General features: G+C 37.2%; 1 protein-coding gene across 2 annotated transcripts in view; it reads right to left on the bottom strand.

The window, feature by feature from the left end:
• The window catches only part of FBXO9 (F-box protein 9), a 31,315-nt gene extending 14,359 nt beyond the window's left edge, over window positions 1-16,956 (bottom strand). For both annotated transcript variants that reach the window (XM_044675853.1, XR_006506134.1), the window contains exons 1-5: window positions 16,892-16,956; window positions 11,923-12,009; window positions 10,872-11,027; window positions 9,392-9,449; window positions 1,394-1,493 (exon numbers count right to left, since the gene is read on the bottom strand). In XM_044675853.1, coding sequence (XP_044531788.1) covers window positions 1,394-1,493; window positions 9,392-9,449; window positions 10,872-11,027; window positions 11,923-12,009; window positions 16,892-16,894 — 404 coding nt within the window. In that variant the 5' untranslated portion in view covers window positions 16,895-16,956. The remainder of the gene's footprint in view (window positions 1-1,393; window positions 1,494-9,391; window positions 9,450-10,871; window positions 11,028-11,922; window positions 12,010-16,891) is intronic.
• Window positions 16,957-17,378: the final 422 nt, after the last annotated feature.

The following is a 17,378-nucleotide window of genomic DNA, read 5'->3' as shown; positions in this document are numbered from 1 at the left end:
TCTTATTTAGAATAGTATACATTTGGGTTAGTCAGATCAGGAAGGATTAGTGTAGCCTATGAAAACACAGGAGAAGTGGTTCCTTGCAGAACCAGGGAGTTTTATTTGGGTGGAGTTAGAATCCCTTAGAATTAGAAATCTTTTTTTTATCTTTATATATTTCAATAAATATTTTATTTTTATAACAAGAGTCTCTTTACCGACCTTTTGCCTGGCCCTGAAGGGAAGTTCATCTATGAGCTTCACTTCACTTTATCACTGAAGATACTTTTGACTACATCTATCAAAAGTATCTGGACAGTTTTGAACCTGTATTGGCATAGTTTTTGTCACTTATTTTTACAGTCTCGCCTTATTATTTTTATAGAGGGCAAGTTTGATTTGCTGATAAAACATTCTAAGCAAAATAAAACACACCAAATGATGTGAATTCCTTTTCATACAGTTCTTCTAAAACTTGTTATTTAAGATAAGTTCTGGAAACTGGAATATTGGAAAGGGTTACTGAAGAGTATAAAGAGCTTGTGACATCTCAAAAGATCAGACTTGAGCGGTAGGATCTTTCCTTTTCTTCAATTACAAACTGGGGGGAAGGGAAGTTGAGGATCACAGAATCATTCCTTTAGAACTGAAAGGGACCTTGAAGTACATCTAATCTGATCTCTTCATTTTACAGGTTTGCTTTTAGCTTGCTTTACAGATTTGCCAACACATCAAATGAAGGGACTTTTCAATTAAGTTCACTATTTCATGCTTGACTCAGTATTAGTAATATAATGGCCAAATAGAAAAATGTCTCATTGATAGATCTAGAGTTTGATATTTATTTCTCATTTTAAATCTGGTAGGTTTTTTTCCCCACATGCAAATTTCTTTCCTCTTATTCTAATTCCAATAAAAAGGGCCTTTTAAAATTTAAGTTTCAATTACAAACTCCATCCTCACAACATTTCAATCTTATAAATAATTTACAAACTTTTTCAATGTGAAGGAAAATGTCCTTCAGCACATACAATCAATATAGTAATGCTTTGAGATTTGATGACATCCTAAAGCAAGATTTTATTTAACTTTGAATCAGTTTCTTTCAGAAACTAGATCTAAGACTCTTTGGATTACAGTGGAATTCTCATTAAGAATGAAAACAATTTTTGTTTGAAGATCTACTATGTATGAAAGGCATTGTGTTAAATTCTGCAGAATTTTTATTTCAATGTTGTGCTCCCAAATTTCCATTCTTCAAATATTTCTAAAATGTTATTGCTCTAAGCATAATTTGGTTGAAACTACAAAATTAGTATCATTCTGTTACTATTTAAAAGGTTAATTGGACAAAAAAATGCTTAACTTTATCAGCTTTTATGCCATACAATAGATCTAATTATATACTTACTAGCTGCTTCCAACACCATCACCATCTGGAGATCGGTTGTAAGTAATCTTGAACTCTATATCAGGTACAAGCTGCATAGCCCTACGATAAAACTTGATGGCTTAAAGAAGAAATAAAATCAAACTAATTAAACACATCTTGTCATTTGTTCCAACAAATAGGTGGTTTAATTTGATAAATTTTCTTTAAGTACACAAAAAGTCCCTTTTTTCTGAATATAGCAATCCTGAATAATTTACTTTGTTTACTGATAGCTCATAGTAATCAAGATTATGTAATATTAACTGTTAATAAATATGTTCTCTTCCTACTAAAACTAGTAAATTATGTGAGCCTATATTAAATGTATAGTATTTACTTACAGCAATATTTATTAAAATACTTATGGTATTTTGTTCCTGCTTACTAGACTACAAATTCTTTGGGAGCAAGTGCCAAGTGTATTTTGTGTCCAGGCCCTTATATGCATCCAGCACAATGAATATGTGCAGAGGAGATACCCCCCCAAAATTTGGTCAATTGAAATCTATCTTTTCACTAACTTCCCTTGTGTATTTCCCCCCTCAACCTTTTTGGGAACTTTGAAACAGTCATTGTTTCTATTTAGTCAATAAACGTTTATTAAGTGCCTATTATGCTAGGCACTGGGCCAAGTCTGTGGATAAAAAGAAAAACAAAAGACAGTTTCTGGCCTTGAGTTCAAAATCTAACGGGTGAGAAAACATGTAGACAACTATGTACAAACAAGCTACATAAAGAGGAAATAATCATTAAAGACAGCACTTAATGCCAGATCAGAATTGTCTAAGGAGAATGTGCTTTTTCTTACTATCACAAGCAAGGAGTTAAACTAATGGACCCACCAGCTGACCACTGCTGGTAATACTAGAAGCATGAAGGGCTTTTAAAAATTATTATTACTTATTTCTATTCCCAATTATTCCATGCCTTTTAAAAATTTGTGAGGATAAATCATACCCTGAATTCCTTCCTACTTCTCACCCCTATATCCAAAATTGTTGCCAAGGCTTGTTGATTTCCCTTCTGCTCCATCTCTTGAATAAGCCTCCTTCTTTCCTTTTTTCTTCTTCTCTAATATATGCTACCACCCTGGTCAGGTCTTCCTCACCTCACCCCTGGACTACTGAGTCAGGATGCTGGTGGGTCTGTCAGCTTCTAGGCTCTCTCCAATCCATCTTTCATTCAGTTGATAAAGTGATTTCCCTAAAGTACAAGTCTGACCCTCTCATCCCTACTCAATAAATTCCAATGGCTCCCTATCACGATTCTCCAGGATCAAAAATAAAATCTTTATCTGGCTATCAAAGTCCTTCACAACTTATTCCCTTTGCCCCTTTCCCAATCTTCTTACACTCTAACCCAACCATATATTCTTGGGACCTAGTGATATTGGCCTTCTTGCTGTTCCTCAAATGAGCCACTCCATCTCCAACTCTAAACATTTTCACCAATTGTCCCCTATGCCGGGAATGTTCTTGCTCCTCATCTAAACCTTTTCCAATGTCAACACCCACCAGTGAGTGTGCTAGAGGCTCATTAAATTTTTGGCATCAACATTTATTTATACTTCAGGAATTGCAATGTTACAAATCAGGGTTTTGATTTGCTGTATTGATTGTCTAGATCAGTGGTTCCCAAATTTTTTTGGCCTACTGCCCCCTTTCCAGAAAAGATATTACTTAGAGCTCCCTGGAAATTATGAAACTATTTATTGAACTCAGAATAGAATGTAATACAAAAAAAAGTGTGGCTATCACTGCTCCCCTGGATCACTGTAGCACCTACCAGGGGGCAGTGGTGCCTACTTTGGGAATCACTGGTCTAGATTTAAGAAAATGCTAATAAAAAATACAGATTAAATTGAAAAGTGGGGAGGGGCTAGCTAGGTCACTCCCCATATTGAGAGCCAGGTCAAGTGACCAGGGTAGGTGTGGTTTCTGGGTTCAAATCTGGCCTTGGACACTTCCTAGCTCTGTGATCCTGGGCAAGTCATTGCCTAGTCCTTACTATTCCTTCTGCCTTGGAACCAATAGATAGTATAATTCCTTTTTTTTTTTTTTTTTTTTTTTTTTTTAACCCTTAATTTCTGTGTATTGGCTCATAGGTGGAAGAGTGGTAAAGGCGATCAAGTGACTTGCCCAGGGTCACACAGCTGGAAAGTGTCTGAGACCAAATTTGAACCTAGGACCTCCCGTTTCTAGGCCTGACTCTCAATCCACTGAGCTACCCAGCTGCCCCTACATAGTATAATTCTAAGATGGAAGGTAAAGGTTTAAAGAAAAAGCATATGTGCATTATATCCTGCCTTTTCCCACAGGCAGGTTGTTAAACATTAGAACCTAACACTCCTTTTTAATGAAGAAAACTATCCAGCAAAAAATCACTGTGAAATCTCTACATTGCACTATATAAAAATTGCTTGAGCTTCATAGAAGTGTAGTAGAATGCTCAAGGAATGAAGTCATCAGTAGATTGGAGGCTTGATGACTTAATTAATAACAACAATAGCAATGATAACTGGCATCTTTATAGCATTGAGATTTATAAAGTGTTCAACATAAACTATCTCATTTGATCCTCACAACATCCCTGCTCCCAGGCCATGCCTTTTCAGAAATACATGAGTTTGGTTAGACGTATATATTTTTGGACTTTTTCAAAGTAGAGATTACTTTTACTGACTTTTTCCCTCTTTTTCCCTTTTTTCCACTTTAAAAAATATTATTTGTAATATGGAATGACTCTTTTGGAGGGAGAGAAGGAACATTAGGAAAAATTCTGGTGATATAAAAACAAGAGATTATTAAAATTTATTTTTAAAAAACAAAACGTATTGATTTGTTTTTCTTCCACAACTAAGACAATGAAAAAAAATCTACCAATAAATGCAACATTCTGCCTCTTTAATCTCCCACCTCTCTGTCATAAGGAGAAAAACCAAAGAATTGCTGGAAGGCACCCTAGAGAGGTCATCGAATCCAATCCTTTATTTTATATATGAGGAAACTGAGACTGAGAGAGGTTACAATGACATTTACCTAGGGTCACACAACTACTAACGATCACAGATTTAGAACTGGAAGAAAATTTAGATGCCATCAAGTCCAACTCAATCATTTTAAGCTGAGGAAACTAAGGTTCAAATATGTTAAGTGAATTGCACAGGACCCCTTTGGATACTAAGTTTCTGAAGCAGGGTTCAAACCCAAGTCTAATGAAGTTCATCTATTACCAACGATCCATTTCTCATTGTCCCTTCTCTAGGTCCAAGATTGGTTATCATAATTACTCAGAATGTCTTCCTTTTAGTGTTCTTTTGATTTCAATTATTATAGCCATTTTATATATTGTTCTTTATGATTCCATTCATTTCTTTCTACATTAATTTAGGCATATCCTTCCATATTTCTCTGAATTCCTGAAATTCATCAATTCTTACAGCCTAACAATATTCCAATACATTTATGAACTAGTGTATTCTGCTACTCTGTAAGCACAGCCTCTTTGTTCACAGTTCTCTGAAAGTGTATGACCAGTTTTCAAAAGAATTGAAAATTATTAATGGTTATATATATATAAAATCTAGGTTACCAGAAGTGAGAGGAATATAAATTAAAATAACTCTCAGGTTGCATATTTCATATCAGCATTTTTGATAGCAAAGAATTAGAATAATATGGGTATTCAACAAGATGAAAAAAAACTATAGCATGAGAAAGTAATGGAGAAACACAGAAAGAAATCTTCCTATGCAGAGTGAAAATAAAGAAAACTAAAAGAACACAATATTAATGATTACAACAGAGTAAAATGTAAAAATTACTAAAAGAAAGATGTCCTAGAGAACAGATTCTGACACATAGGAGGTTTTTACTACTACCACTAGGGCAGATTATTATCTCTTGCCAGATGAGGTCACTATATGTCATCCTTTACTCCTCACTTGTACATCCCATCCATCCAATCTATGGCCAAGTCTTTATCACTTCTATGTTCACAATATCATTCTCATGTTTCCTTTCCACTCATACCACTACCACCCTGGGGCAAGTTCTATTTACTACATGCTAGTCTACTGCAAGGGCCTCTTGGTCGCTCTTCCTGCCTCAAATCTCTCCCCACTCCAGTTCCTCCTCTCAGCTACCCATGTAATATTCCTAAAGCTTAGTCCTGACCATGTCAATCCCTTTCTACCTCACTCCATAAACTCCAGTGGCTCCCTTAAATTACCCCCAGGAGCAAACAGAAAAGCCTAAATTTGGCTTTGAAAGCTTTTCATAAACTGATCCCTTCCTACCTTTCCAGACTTCTTACACTTTACTCCCCTCTACGAACACAATAATCTAGTGACTCTGGCCTTCTTGCTATTCCTCCCCAACAACACTCCTACCTCTCTGACTTTTTACCAAAAGATTCCAATGGAATGTTAGTTAACTCCTCAACTTTGCCTCCTGGTTTTCCTGGCTTCCTTTTAGACTGCCAAATCCCATCTTAACTAAGAAGCCCTTCAGGTCTCCACCATTATTAGTGCCTTTGCTCTGACCTCTTAATTTTACTGTATGTCTTGTAGATATATAGTTTTTGCCTGTTATCTCTTCCATTAGAGTTTGAATTCCTTGAGGGCATGGACTGTGTTGTGTCTTTTTTTTTTTTTAATCTTTAAATCTTAGCACAATACCTGGCACCAAGGTCTTAATATAAATGTCTACTAGTAAGAGCACTAGGCTCAAAGGTACAAATAGTTTAGACATATTTTCATATAATTCCAACTTGTTTTCCAAAACAGACAAATGAATCCACAATTTCACCAACAATATATTGGTGTCTTTATATAGAACCTCTAACCCTGACTGCTTAATTTTTTTTTTAATTAAAAAAAACTTTGCTATATTATAGATGTGAGTGAAACCCCAGTTTTTAAAACTTGTCTACCGTGCTCAGGGATTTAGAGATAGCTTTTTATCTGGCCATTCATAGCTTTCACTTCTTTAAAAAATTTATCTTTTGGGGGGCAGCTGGGTAGCTCAGTGGATTTGAGAGTCAGGCCTAGAGATGGGAGATCCTAGGTTCAAATCCTGCCTCAGACACTTCCCAGCTGTGTGACCCTGGGCAAGTCACTTGACCCCCACTGCCCACCCTTACCACTCTTCCACCTAGGAGCCAATACACAGAAGTTAAGGGTTTAAAAAAAATTTTTTTTTATCTTTTGGATACTTATTTATTAAGGAATGACCCTGGGTCTTATATAACCATTAGAATTCCTTAGATATTGTGGTCATTACCTTGGAATTCTTAATCAATATTTTATTGCGAAAATGAACTATGGGTTTGAGCCTTCAAAAATATGGACTGCACACTGAATCACTATCATGCACAAAGAGCATTACTCTTTTTCTCATTCAGTAAATATATCTATGGCATATCATCACTCCACTATCATTTAGGATCTAAATTCAATCAATATTTATTGACCAATTTCTTTTTTAAATGAGTCCCATGATTAGTGTGGAGAGTTCCCAGTTCTAAACTTCCTTTACTGAAGCAGACACCTTTTCTGTAACTTGCAGTCTCAGAGATGCCTGGGGTCCTACAAAGATAAAGGACTTGCCCAGGGTCACATGGTTAGTAAATGTTAGAGAATAAACTTGAACCTTGGGTCATCTTGACTTAGAAGTCAAAACTGTCAAATCTCAAACACTCTGATGCCTCTTGCACTATCAATGAGGATTATATTAAAATCCAACAAATATTTATGAAGCACCTACTAGGTGCAAGGCATAGTATACTAAAAATACAAAACTAAAACAAACAAACAAAAAAAGGCTTTGTGAGGGAGGTATTAGCACCTGAAGTGATCTCTGAATGAAAATAAGGATGCTGAGAAACAGAGATGAGGAAAGGTACACCTTCCAGGCATGGTAAAGAGCCCACAGAAAGGCATATAATAATGAAATGAAAGTTTCTGATGCTTTATATTTTACAAAGCACTTTCCTCACAACCTGAGATAAATAGTAGTGATGATTTGGCACTCATTAGATATGGAATTAAAGGATTTGAGTTTAAATTCCACTTTACCTACTTAATATTTGTGTCACAACCTCTCAAGATATCCTAAAGTTGGGTCAATGAACTTATTTTCTTAGTGATTTTAATGACCATATTCTTTTGTAATCCTAGGAGTTATATTTTATGCATTTAAAGAGATTATTCTGGGAAGAAATCCATAGGCTTTACCAGACTGCTTCAAAGGGATCTATGACACAAAAAAGGTTCAGAACTCCAGGACTAGATGCTCCCTAAATCCTATACTTAAATCCTATAAAAAGTGTTTAAGCCAAAATTCAAACATAGTTCTCTACTCTTTTACACTATAACACCTCTCACAAAAATATACTATTCCAGTCCCAAAGAAGCTTATTCATTTCAAAATTTGCTGCCTGGTTTTTAAATCTTTAAAATAAATGTAGCCTTAAATAGTCATATTAAGAAGTGGAATTTTCTGTTCCCCAATAGATAAATGCTCAAAGGATATGAACAAAAATTATTTCCAAAAGAAATGCAACTATATAAATAAATGGGTGCTCTGAGTCTGAGAGAAATACAAATCAAAACAATCCTTAAATTTCTCCAGTCCAACAATTGGAAAAGGTGTCAAAAGATAAGAATAGTCAAGTTGGAAGAGGTATGGAAAGATCAGCCCAGTAACACACTACTGCTAGAGCTATGAATTGGTCCAACCACTTGGAATGGATTTGGAATTATGTGAAGAAGTCTAAAATCAGTATACCTTTTGACTCAAATTCTACTGCCAGGTATATGCCCAAAGGAGGTCAGAGACAGAACAACAACAAAAAAAAAACATACATACACCAAAATACTTAAAAATATTTGTAGCAGTACTTTTTATGGTAGCAAAGAATTGGAAACAAAGTACACGCCTATTGTGCACAATGAATATGTAGAATACAGAGAATCAATTCAAAGCAAAGCTAGAAAAACATACACAATGACTACAACAATGTAAATGGAAAGTACAAAACCAAACTAATTACTGTATAATTATAATGATCAAATGTGTGGAACAATGGTGTTGAACACTACATTTACTATTAGACTGGGTTGTACTTTGGTTGTAGTTTTGATGAATTCTTTTCCTTCTATTCTTTGTTATAATAGTTCCCTGAGTAGCAGAGAAAGCAAAGATGAAGAATTTGGAAAATTAAGGTGATGTTAAAACAAAATGTATTGTAGGAAGACTAAAGCAACTCCATTTTGTGTATCCCTGGCTGTCTGTAACCCTCTCTGATGAGACAGGAAGTAAAATGAGAACTATCCCACCTTTTAGGCAAGATTATTAAAAAATAGCTAACCCAAAGAAAAGACATTCCTATGACATGTCCCCAGTCCCATCCCTAAGACCCCAGCAATAAGTCAGATCCAATCAGGAGGTACCCCATTCTCAATCTACCTTCTGCCCAATTGAAATCTTTATAAGCCTTGTCCTTTTGTTCCTTTGGGGAACCCACTTGGGTGGGTCTCCCTTGCTGGCTCATTGAATCCTCATTGGTTCCAAAACTTTCTGGTTCTGATATTAATTTGTTCTGAAAACTAATACTTTTATTCACAATATCAGTAAAAATACAGACAAAAGATGACTTTTTAGTAAGGAATAAAAGGGAGGGAAGGTCTAGACCTGAAATTTCACTAATATAGCAGACTTCCAGTGTGGAAACTCCTTCCTTCAATGTAGCTTAGCAATTTATCTGTAGCTTGTAGAGTCCTAGAGAGCTTCATAAGGTTCTGAGAGGTAAACTGCTTTACCCATAGTCACAAGATTTGAATCCTGACTCCAAATCTTGCTCCCTTTGTCTCTCATCCAATTTATTATGACAAAAGTCATCCAACAACAAAAAGTTGTTAATGAGAAATTTTGTATTTATGTATTTAGACAGCATTAGTCTGGTCAGGAATTTTACCTTCATAAAGAGCTCCATTTTGTTCTTCTTCTACTGCTTTCAGGAAGAGTTCTCTAGCCTGTAAAAACATTTAAAGACAATGCCTAAAAAATACTTGCAAAGCCAGGGATGTAAGTTTTATCAGAGTGGCACTGACAAATAATTAAGATAAATTTATGCAGATATAAAAGTCTTTACAAGAATGGGAAAAAAACCCCCTAAGATAATGACATGTTTGCTTTCTTTATAATAATAATAACTGCTAATATTTTTAGGTACTAATGTTTTAAGACAATTTACATTATTTGATTTGATCCATACAAAACTGTGAACAGGAACTACTATTATTATTGTCTCCATGTAAGAGGTGAGGAAAGAGGCAGAGAGTGATTAAATGCCATGTCTGGGGTTAGTAAATGTCTGAAGCTGATTTAAATTCAGGTCTTCCTGACTCCAAGCCTTGTGCTCTATCCACTGTACCATACCTAGCTGCTTCATTTGAAAGAACTTGAACCAATTTCTGGCTGAAGGTTTTCAAAACTGTCTCTTATAGGGATATAACAACAGAACAAAAGAGGAAGAGAAATAACTCTAAACTTATTCTACTTTATCTTTTGACTTCCTCAGAAGAAAGAAAATGTAATAGATAATTGTAGAAAACAAGGTAACATTTGGAAAATGAATTCTTTCCTTTCAAATAGATATTTTAATATGCCTGAGTTCACTAGCTCATTGGATCTTTATACAAAGTATCCCAAAAGTCTTCATGAATTCCTTAAACTTTAAGAATGCACAAAGACTTCTGGAATACTCCATACTGTGTCAAGAACAAGAAATAGTCTGGAGTCTTTTTCATACCAAAAATAAGACTCAAAAATGAAGAGCAAATAAAAAGCAGCACCATCCACAGCCATGGGAAGGCAAAGGAGCTCAACAAAGGATATAATGTTGGTATCATCGAATTCAGGCTGGGAAGGTCTGCTAATCTATAGATTTAGCTATAAAGTTAATCTGACATGGAAGAAATTACAAACTGAGAGTAGTAATAAACCAACTTCACTTTGGTCAACAAGATCTTTCCTGTTCACTTTTAGTGAAGAAACAGATTTACTCCAAGAGAGTCCAGGTTTGTCTGGAGACAGAATGTTGGGCCCCACCCCCCCAGACCAAGCGCTATGCCTGCCCCTCCTCCCCAATCCCATCTCTTACCTTAGACAGGAGAAGGAAGAATCGCTCTCATTGGCTGCTAGGAAGATTGGGGGAGTGAGGAATGTTTTTAGATACATGGAAAGGGGAAGGGGAACAGCTCCACCAAGTCCCTCTGGCTTTCTAGGTTGGGGGACTGCAGGCACGCCCACCGAGAGGGCTCTGTGTGCCCTTTTGGTACATCACAGGTATAAATGAACATCTCCCAATTTCAGAAAAACCATAAACATATTGATTCCCCATCATCAGTGTGAACTGTCAGGATCTTGAAGCAAAGAAGACCTATAGCCCCTACCTTTTCTTCTTTTGCCTGCTCTTGCTTTCCTTTGGTATCTGTGGCCTTCACTAAAGGCCCTCTTGTTCCCTTGGATGATCGAGTTTCTAAACCACTGGAACTTACACCAGGAGCAAGTTCAAACATCCATTGAGCTCGGAACATCTGAAGTTGTGCCTAAGAAAAATTGTTTAAATTCATCATTAATATAATTTTAGGTTTTTTAAAAAGTGAAAACTTTGAAACTGTATAATTTTAACTATATCTAACATCTATCTATTTTTAACCCTAATACTACAAGACTTGAAAGTAATACTTAAGTCTGCCAATTTATTAAATGCATTTCACCAATAAAATATAACAAATCCACTTTAGAATTTTTAGTTTCAAGCAACTTGAAAGAAAAAAAGTAAATTAGTACACAGGTCAGGACCCAAAAGAAAAAGAGTTTAATTCTCTGAAGAAACTGTGCTACAGGCAAGCCAAAGTTATAATTAGATTTATAAAAATAATTTATACAAGATAGATTATTCAATGGAAACCTTCTGATACTCATATATATCAGAGTAAACATGTCTCTGGCAGAGAAGCACTGGTAAAAAATTCCTGATGATAGTTTTTCTAATTTGAAGGTTTTTTTTAGCATACATAAAGCTACACCACAGTGACCTTTACTTCCATCGGGAGGAGAAAACCTAAAATACAAACTATAGGTCAATTTTTAAAATTTGCCATTAAAAAAATTAGGGAAACCTCATTGCAAATGTGAGTACCAGGTTTTTGAAATCATAACCAGCCATTTTAGAATATTTATGGATGCCTCAAACAAGTCACCTGTAAAATCAAGTAACTGGAGGTGATCATCTCAAAGTCCCTTCCAACTGGAAGATTCTATAATTCTTTACTTCCAAAGACAACAATTAAATGTGCTATATAAAAAGGCATAGTAATAGAATTACAAAGTCCTTGATAATCACAGTGTTATAATCATTTTTGTAACTGCTGAGTGCTTTTATGTGATAGTTGATACTCAAATTAATTTTGCTGAAGAGTCAATGAATAAATAAAGTACCTGCAGGTTTGCATCTGTAGGACTTGCATTTTCATCATCTTCAGCTCTTTTGGTATCAGAGCGACAATCATCTTCTTCAGCTTCTGCCTGAGACAAAAACAGGCAATTCAAATGACAATCTGACCTTAACACGTGTGTAAATTTGTAAAACTATAACAACCTATTTATTTATGTATAGTCAACACATGATGATCTGTCCACTTCCTATAGCCTTTAAAGGTCTTCAGAAACAGTTCCAATCTACTTTCACATTGGGTAATAAAGTTGGTAAAACCACTTTGCAAACCTTAAATTTCTATACAAATGTTAACTATTATTATTACTGTCTTTCCAGAATTGCTATACATTTCTCCTTTTCACATTCTCTGACCAGCCAAGTGGCCTTCCTGCTATTCCACATATGCAATATTCTGAAACTAAAGTTGAGCTCAATCACTACTTTCTCCTGATCTTTCAGCTGCTGCTGTGTCTTCCCACTTGCCCCTAATTACCTTACTATTTAGTCTGCAAATACATACTAATATATGTACCTAGCTAGCATGGCCTCCAAGGTAAGAACTGAGCTTCAGTCCCACCTCTACTAGGTAACCTTGCTACAATCCTAAATGAAATCACAGAACCATACTCTGTCCCTGGTCCCTATAAATGTATATAGGCTATTTAACCTAACAGAATGTAAAGTACTTGAGGACTGTTAGTTACTAAGAGACTCTTTGTGTCTTTGTATCCCCAGGACCAGCCACAGTGCCTGACAGAGAAAGGGCTTAATAAATACTTGTTAATTGGGGGCAGCTGAGTGGCTCAGTGGACGGCTCAGTGGATGGAGAGCCAGGCCCAGAGACGGAAGATCCTGGGATGAAGTCTGGCCTCAGACAGTTCCCAGATGTGTGTCCCTGGCAAGTTACTTAACCTCCTCCCCCGACCCCCCACTGCCTAGCTCTTACTGCTTTTCTGCCTTGGAACCAATACACAGTATTGATTTTAAGATGGAAGGTGAGGGTTTTATTTTTTTTTTTAACATTCTATAAGGGCTAGGCAATGGGGGTTAAGTGACTTGCCCAAGGTCACACAGCTGGGAAGTGTCTGAGGCCATACTTGAACCCAGGACCTCCCATCTCTGGGCCTGGCTCTCCATCCACTGAGCCACCCAGCTGTCCCAAGGTTTTTTTTTTTTAAATTAAATAAATACTTGTTAATTATTAGATTGTGCTCAAAAGGAATAAGGATCTTGAGTATTAATGCATGACCATTAATTCTGAGACCTCATTTTCTGCCATAGTTTCTACCATTTCCATCACCATATTTTTCACCAAGATGCTAACAAATACTATTCTTTTACCTTTCTCCTATGACTTCCCATCTGAATTGATAGATAGGGATCACAAGTGGTCAAGGTATTTCCTATATGGAAACTGTTATTCTATGGCCCTTTGAAAGATGAATGTTATATTGTATTTGTTATAATCTGAATTTGTAACTCGCTTTTCAGTTAAAGTTTTGCATAAAAAAGGAAATGTATCTTCACCCAAAGAATGCCAACAGACAAGAAATGGGAAACCTACTCCTTCCTTTCATACTGCTGTGAACTACCAACTTTTCTGATTTTGAGATAGCTTGTTTTTACATAATTTTAATTTCAAAATACATTCCTTTTCTTTTCCTTCCCCTAAACAGAAAAGTCATTCCATGTAACAAGTTTTTAAAAAAGGAAGAAAAAAAATAAGCAAAGCATTGTCTTTTGGTCCCTGGATCAAATGGAAACAATGAAATAAAATCTTTACTTGGTTTGTTTTATTTGGCTCATTAATGCAGTAATCCCAGAGCAGGGAGTACTTTAAAGTGTATTCTACAATACAATAGCAGGTAACCAGAAAACAAGGTTTTGAGTCCAGCTGAAGTAGAAACAAGACTCAAAAAAAGAGTGTCTAGAATACCATAAGTGTCTAGAATGCCTAAAATTTTTAAAAATTTACTAGTGGTGTTTTATGAAAATGAAATAGTTCCTGACCTCTGAACAAACTCTCCATGAGTTAAATCTAAGGAATTTGTCGGGTTTATTCTCAGTAGATTAAAGAAAAGGATGTTTCTGTCAGTATGTCAGTTGTATTCTCAGTAGATTTTTAAAAAGACTTGTTTCTGATTAAGTAAGATATTGTTGTTTGATTAACTTTGGTTGGAGGGATAAGAAGTTAGAATATTTTGTTCAAATATATAGTAATGTGACATAATTGAAAAACTGAGGAACTGGGGAATAAAACTGAGAATTTATGAGATATCCTCACAAATTAAGTTGTTTCTAAATTAGTGGAAAAGGAATTTGCTCAACACTGAATGTGGTCAGTCACATAAGAACTGTGGCAACCAAGGAAATTGCCTTGTATCTTTCTTTTATGACTACCAGGAACAAATACAGAACTGAAGTTTATTTAGTGTAATGTTTTGAAGACTTTTCTGATGATACATTTTAAGTTTCTGATGATACATTTTAGCTGTATTTGAATTTCTTTATAATAACTTATAAAATGCAAAGAAAATAATTTTACATGAGATTTTTTTGCCATTTTTTGTAAAATGCAGTATTCTCCCCCAACTGCAAGACTTTACAAATAAATATTTATACAGCACTTCTCAATTTCTCTCTTATCTTCAGTGGCCAGACTTCTCCTAGTCTTTCACTAATAGTAAATATTTAAGACTTGGGCTAAAACTTGAAGTTTTCAGAAAAATAATCATGAGGAAGGGAATGGAGCTAATTCAATAATAAATTGTTATGGAGTTAAAAAAATTAGGGCTCAACAAATATGTCTTGGTCCTAGGAATAAAGTTCCAAACTTAGAAGCAAGTTTAATTTTTCAGTTTTCAAAGAAAAAGAGATTAAGTGTGAGGTAGGGAGAAAAAGAAAAACTAGCAAGTTTTCATTAAGCACTAGAACCCAACTTCATTTAAACATTCAAATTAAGGCTAAGAAGGGTCTACAAACAGGATTCTCTGAGAAAAGAAAACACTTTTATATCTTCAACACCTTAATCAAATCAGTAGAAGTTCTAATAGCCATCTATTCTCCCCAATTCAAATTCTTCCATTCTTTTTCATATTCTCTCACCCAACCCCCAAATGAAGTATAAATGGTAGCTGCAACATGGGGCTGGTAAACTCAAGGAGCCCAAAAGCTTGTTATGATATCTTGTGACAGGGCTGACAACTTTCATATTGTCTTTCCTTTGAATACGTCTATTCTCTCAACAACATTCCCTAAAAGATAGACTTGGGGAAGGTATTCAATTCTGCTTTGAAAACATGGTAATTTAATATTTTCCTCACTATACCCAAACTAACTTTAATAATTGTAAATAATATGGGGAAAAACACACAGGAATCATTTACATTTATGGAATGGTAATGGAGCTCTTTAATCATTTATAGCAAGTCAGAATTTTTCCTTGCACTATTAGGAGAAATAGAAATGAGAGTCAAAGTTGGCAAGAGCAACTAACCAGCAATCAAATCACTCAGTTTGGAACCATTCCTTAGTTACTAAAACTCTAAATTTAAAACAAATTTAGCTACTTACATTACCAAAGAGATACACTTCACTATGTCTGGCCCTCAGTTTCCTCATCTATAAAATGAAGGGATTAGTCTAGATCAGGAGTTCTTAACTAACTACAGAGAACTTATTTTTAAAAAAAAAATATTTCAGTAATTACTTCAATATAATTGGTTTTCTTTGTAATCCTACCTATTTTGTTTTATGCATTTGAAAACATTATTCTGAGAAGAGGATCCATAATTTTCACCAGACTGCCAAAGGGGCACATGACTCATAACAGGATAAGAACACCTGATCCGGATGATCTCCAGCCTCCCTTTCAGCTCTTTCATCCTAAGGTTCTATGAAAGCTGACTGCATAGATGGGAAACTCCATGTTCCAGCATGCAACTGCTATTGCAACATGCACCATCCCAGTTGTCAAACTCTTTAAGTCTAGCTACAAAGTGGTCCACTTGGAAGGCCTCAGCCTGAACTCTTTTGCCCATAAGAAACCTTCCCACAAAACTCAACAAGATCAGGTTATCTACCAGAAGAGTCTTCCAGATAACAGGCTGCGGTTCTTCCTAGGCTTCCTGCCCGGCCCGCAGGGAGCTGCTGACTCCCTGAAATTCCCATCTCCAAAAAAGGTTAACAGATTATGCTCTTGAGTTAGAAGGCAACTAAAGATTCAATTCAGTTTCCAAGAGAAGATCAATGTAACAAATACTAGATAATCTCTAAAGTTTCTTTCGAAGATTTTCTCACGGGCTTACTTTCATTAGGTCATTCCTAACCTGTCATTTTGGAGGTAGGCTGAATGCTCCTCCAAATTCCTCTGAATTTCAGGACAGATATAACTAGGTACACCCCAGAGAAGGTGTGGTGGGAGGGGTCAACGGGAAGCCACAGGTCTAGGAAGGTGAGACGGGAGGGCTAGGGCAACAATTCAAGTCCTGATGCAAATCTAGCTTAAGGCCCTTACTACCTAAACTGTGTGACCCTGGTCAAATTCATTTAACCTACCTGCCTTAATTTCTCTATCTGTAAAATAGGGATAATAGCAACACCTACCTCGCATGGATGATTCTGAGGAACGAATGAGTTATTATTTGTAGATCTAAGCTTAGAGCTCGGCACATAGTAGGCGTTTACTAGATGTTTGTTTCCTACCTTCCTAGAATGCTCTAGGATTACTAGACTAGGAGTGGGTGGGAAGGAGCCAGCCCAACCCATTTTCCCCATTCCCATCAAGTCTACATGCATAGAGTAAGCTTCTACAACCCGCCAGACACTGAGCGGGGAGCTGGATCCCCCTTACCCACCTGTCCCCTCCCGCCAGCCCCAAGGTGGGGGAAAGGAGGGAGGTCCCTCTGCCCCCCCTCCCTCGCAGCGGTTCTCCCCGCCCCCTCGCTCCCCGCCGCGCTCGGGCCCCATTACCATGCTGGCTGCGGCTGCGGCTGTCGCAGCCGCGAGGTCGACAGCGGGGGGCTGGCTCCCCGCGTTGGGCGGGCCCGGTCCCTCTCCCTTCCAGGGGCGCGGTGTCGCGGCTCGGTCTCTTCTTTTTCCTCTGGCCCGCCTGGCTTAGCAGAGTTCTCGGTCGGAGAAGCGCACCAGGCAGCGGCAGTGACTGCGGGCCCGGCGGACGGCAGCCATCTTTCCGGAGCAGGGCGCCAGAGCGCGGCCGGGTCGGGCAGGGGCGGGCCGGGGGCGGCGCGGGCGGGCGGACGGGCGGCGGGGCCTGGCTGGGGGGACGCCCACGGCCAGCCGAGGTGCTCTGGGGCCTACCGCGGGCGATGCGGCGTCTGTCTGGAGGGCCTGCTCACCGTCACGGCTCAGCTCCCGAGCTTCCTACACAGCCGCCGAAAACTGCGCCGGGCTGTCTGAGCATGCCCAGTGCGGCGGCCCGAGCGCTTCCCCTCCCTCT

This window comes from Gracilinanus agilis, chromosome 4, assembly GCF_016433145.1.
Source record: "Gracilinanus agilis isolate LMUSP501 chromosome 4, AgileGrace, whole genome shotgun sequence".
In the NCBI taxonomy this organism is placed as follows: Eukaryota; Metazoa; Chordata; class Mammalia; order Didelphimorphia; family Didelphidae; genus Gracilinanus; species Gracilinanus agilis.
The sequence above is the reverse complement of the archived record's forward strand: the minus strand, read 5'-3'. Positions and strand labels throughout refer to the sequence as shown.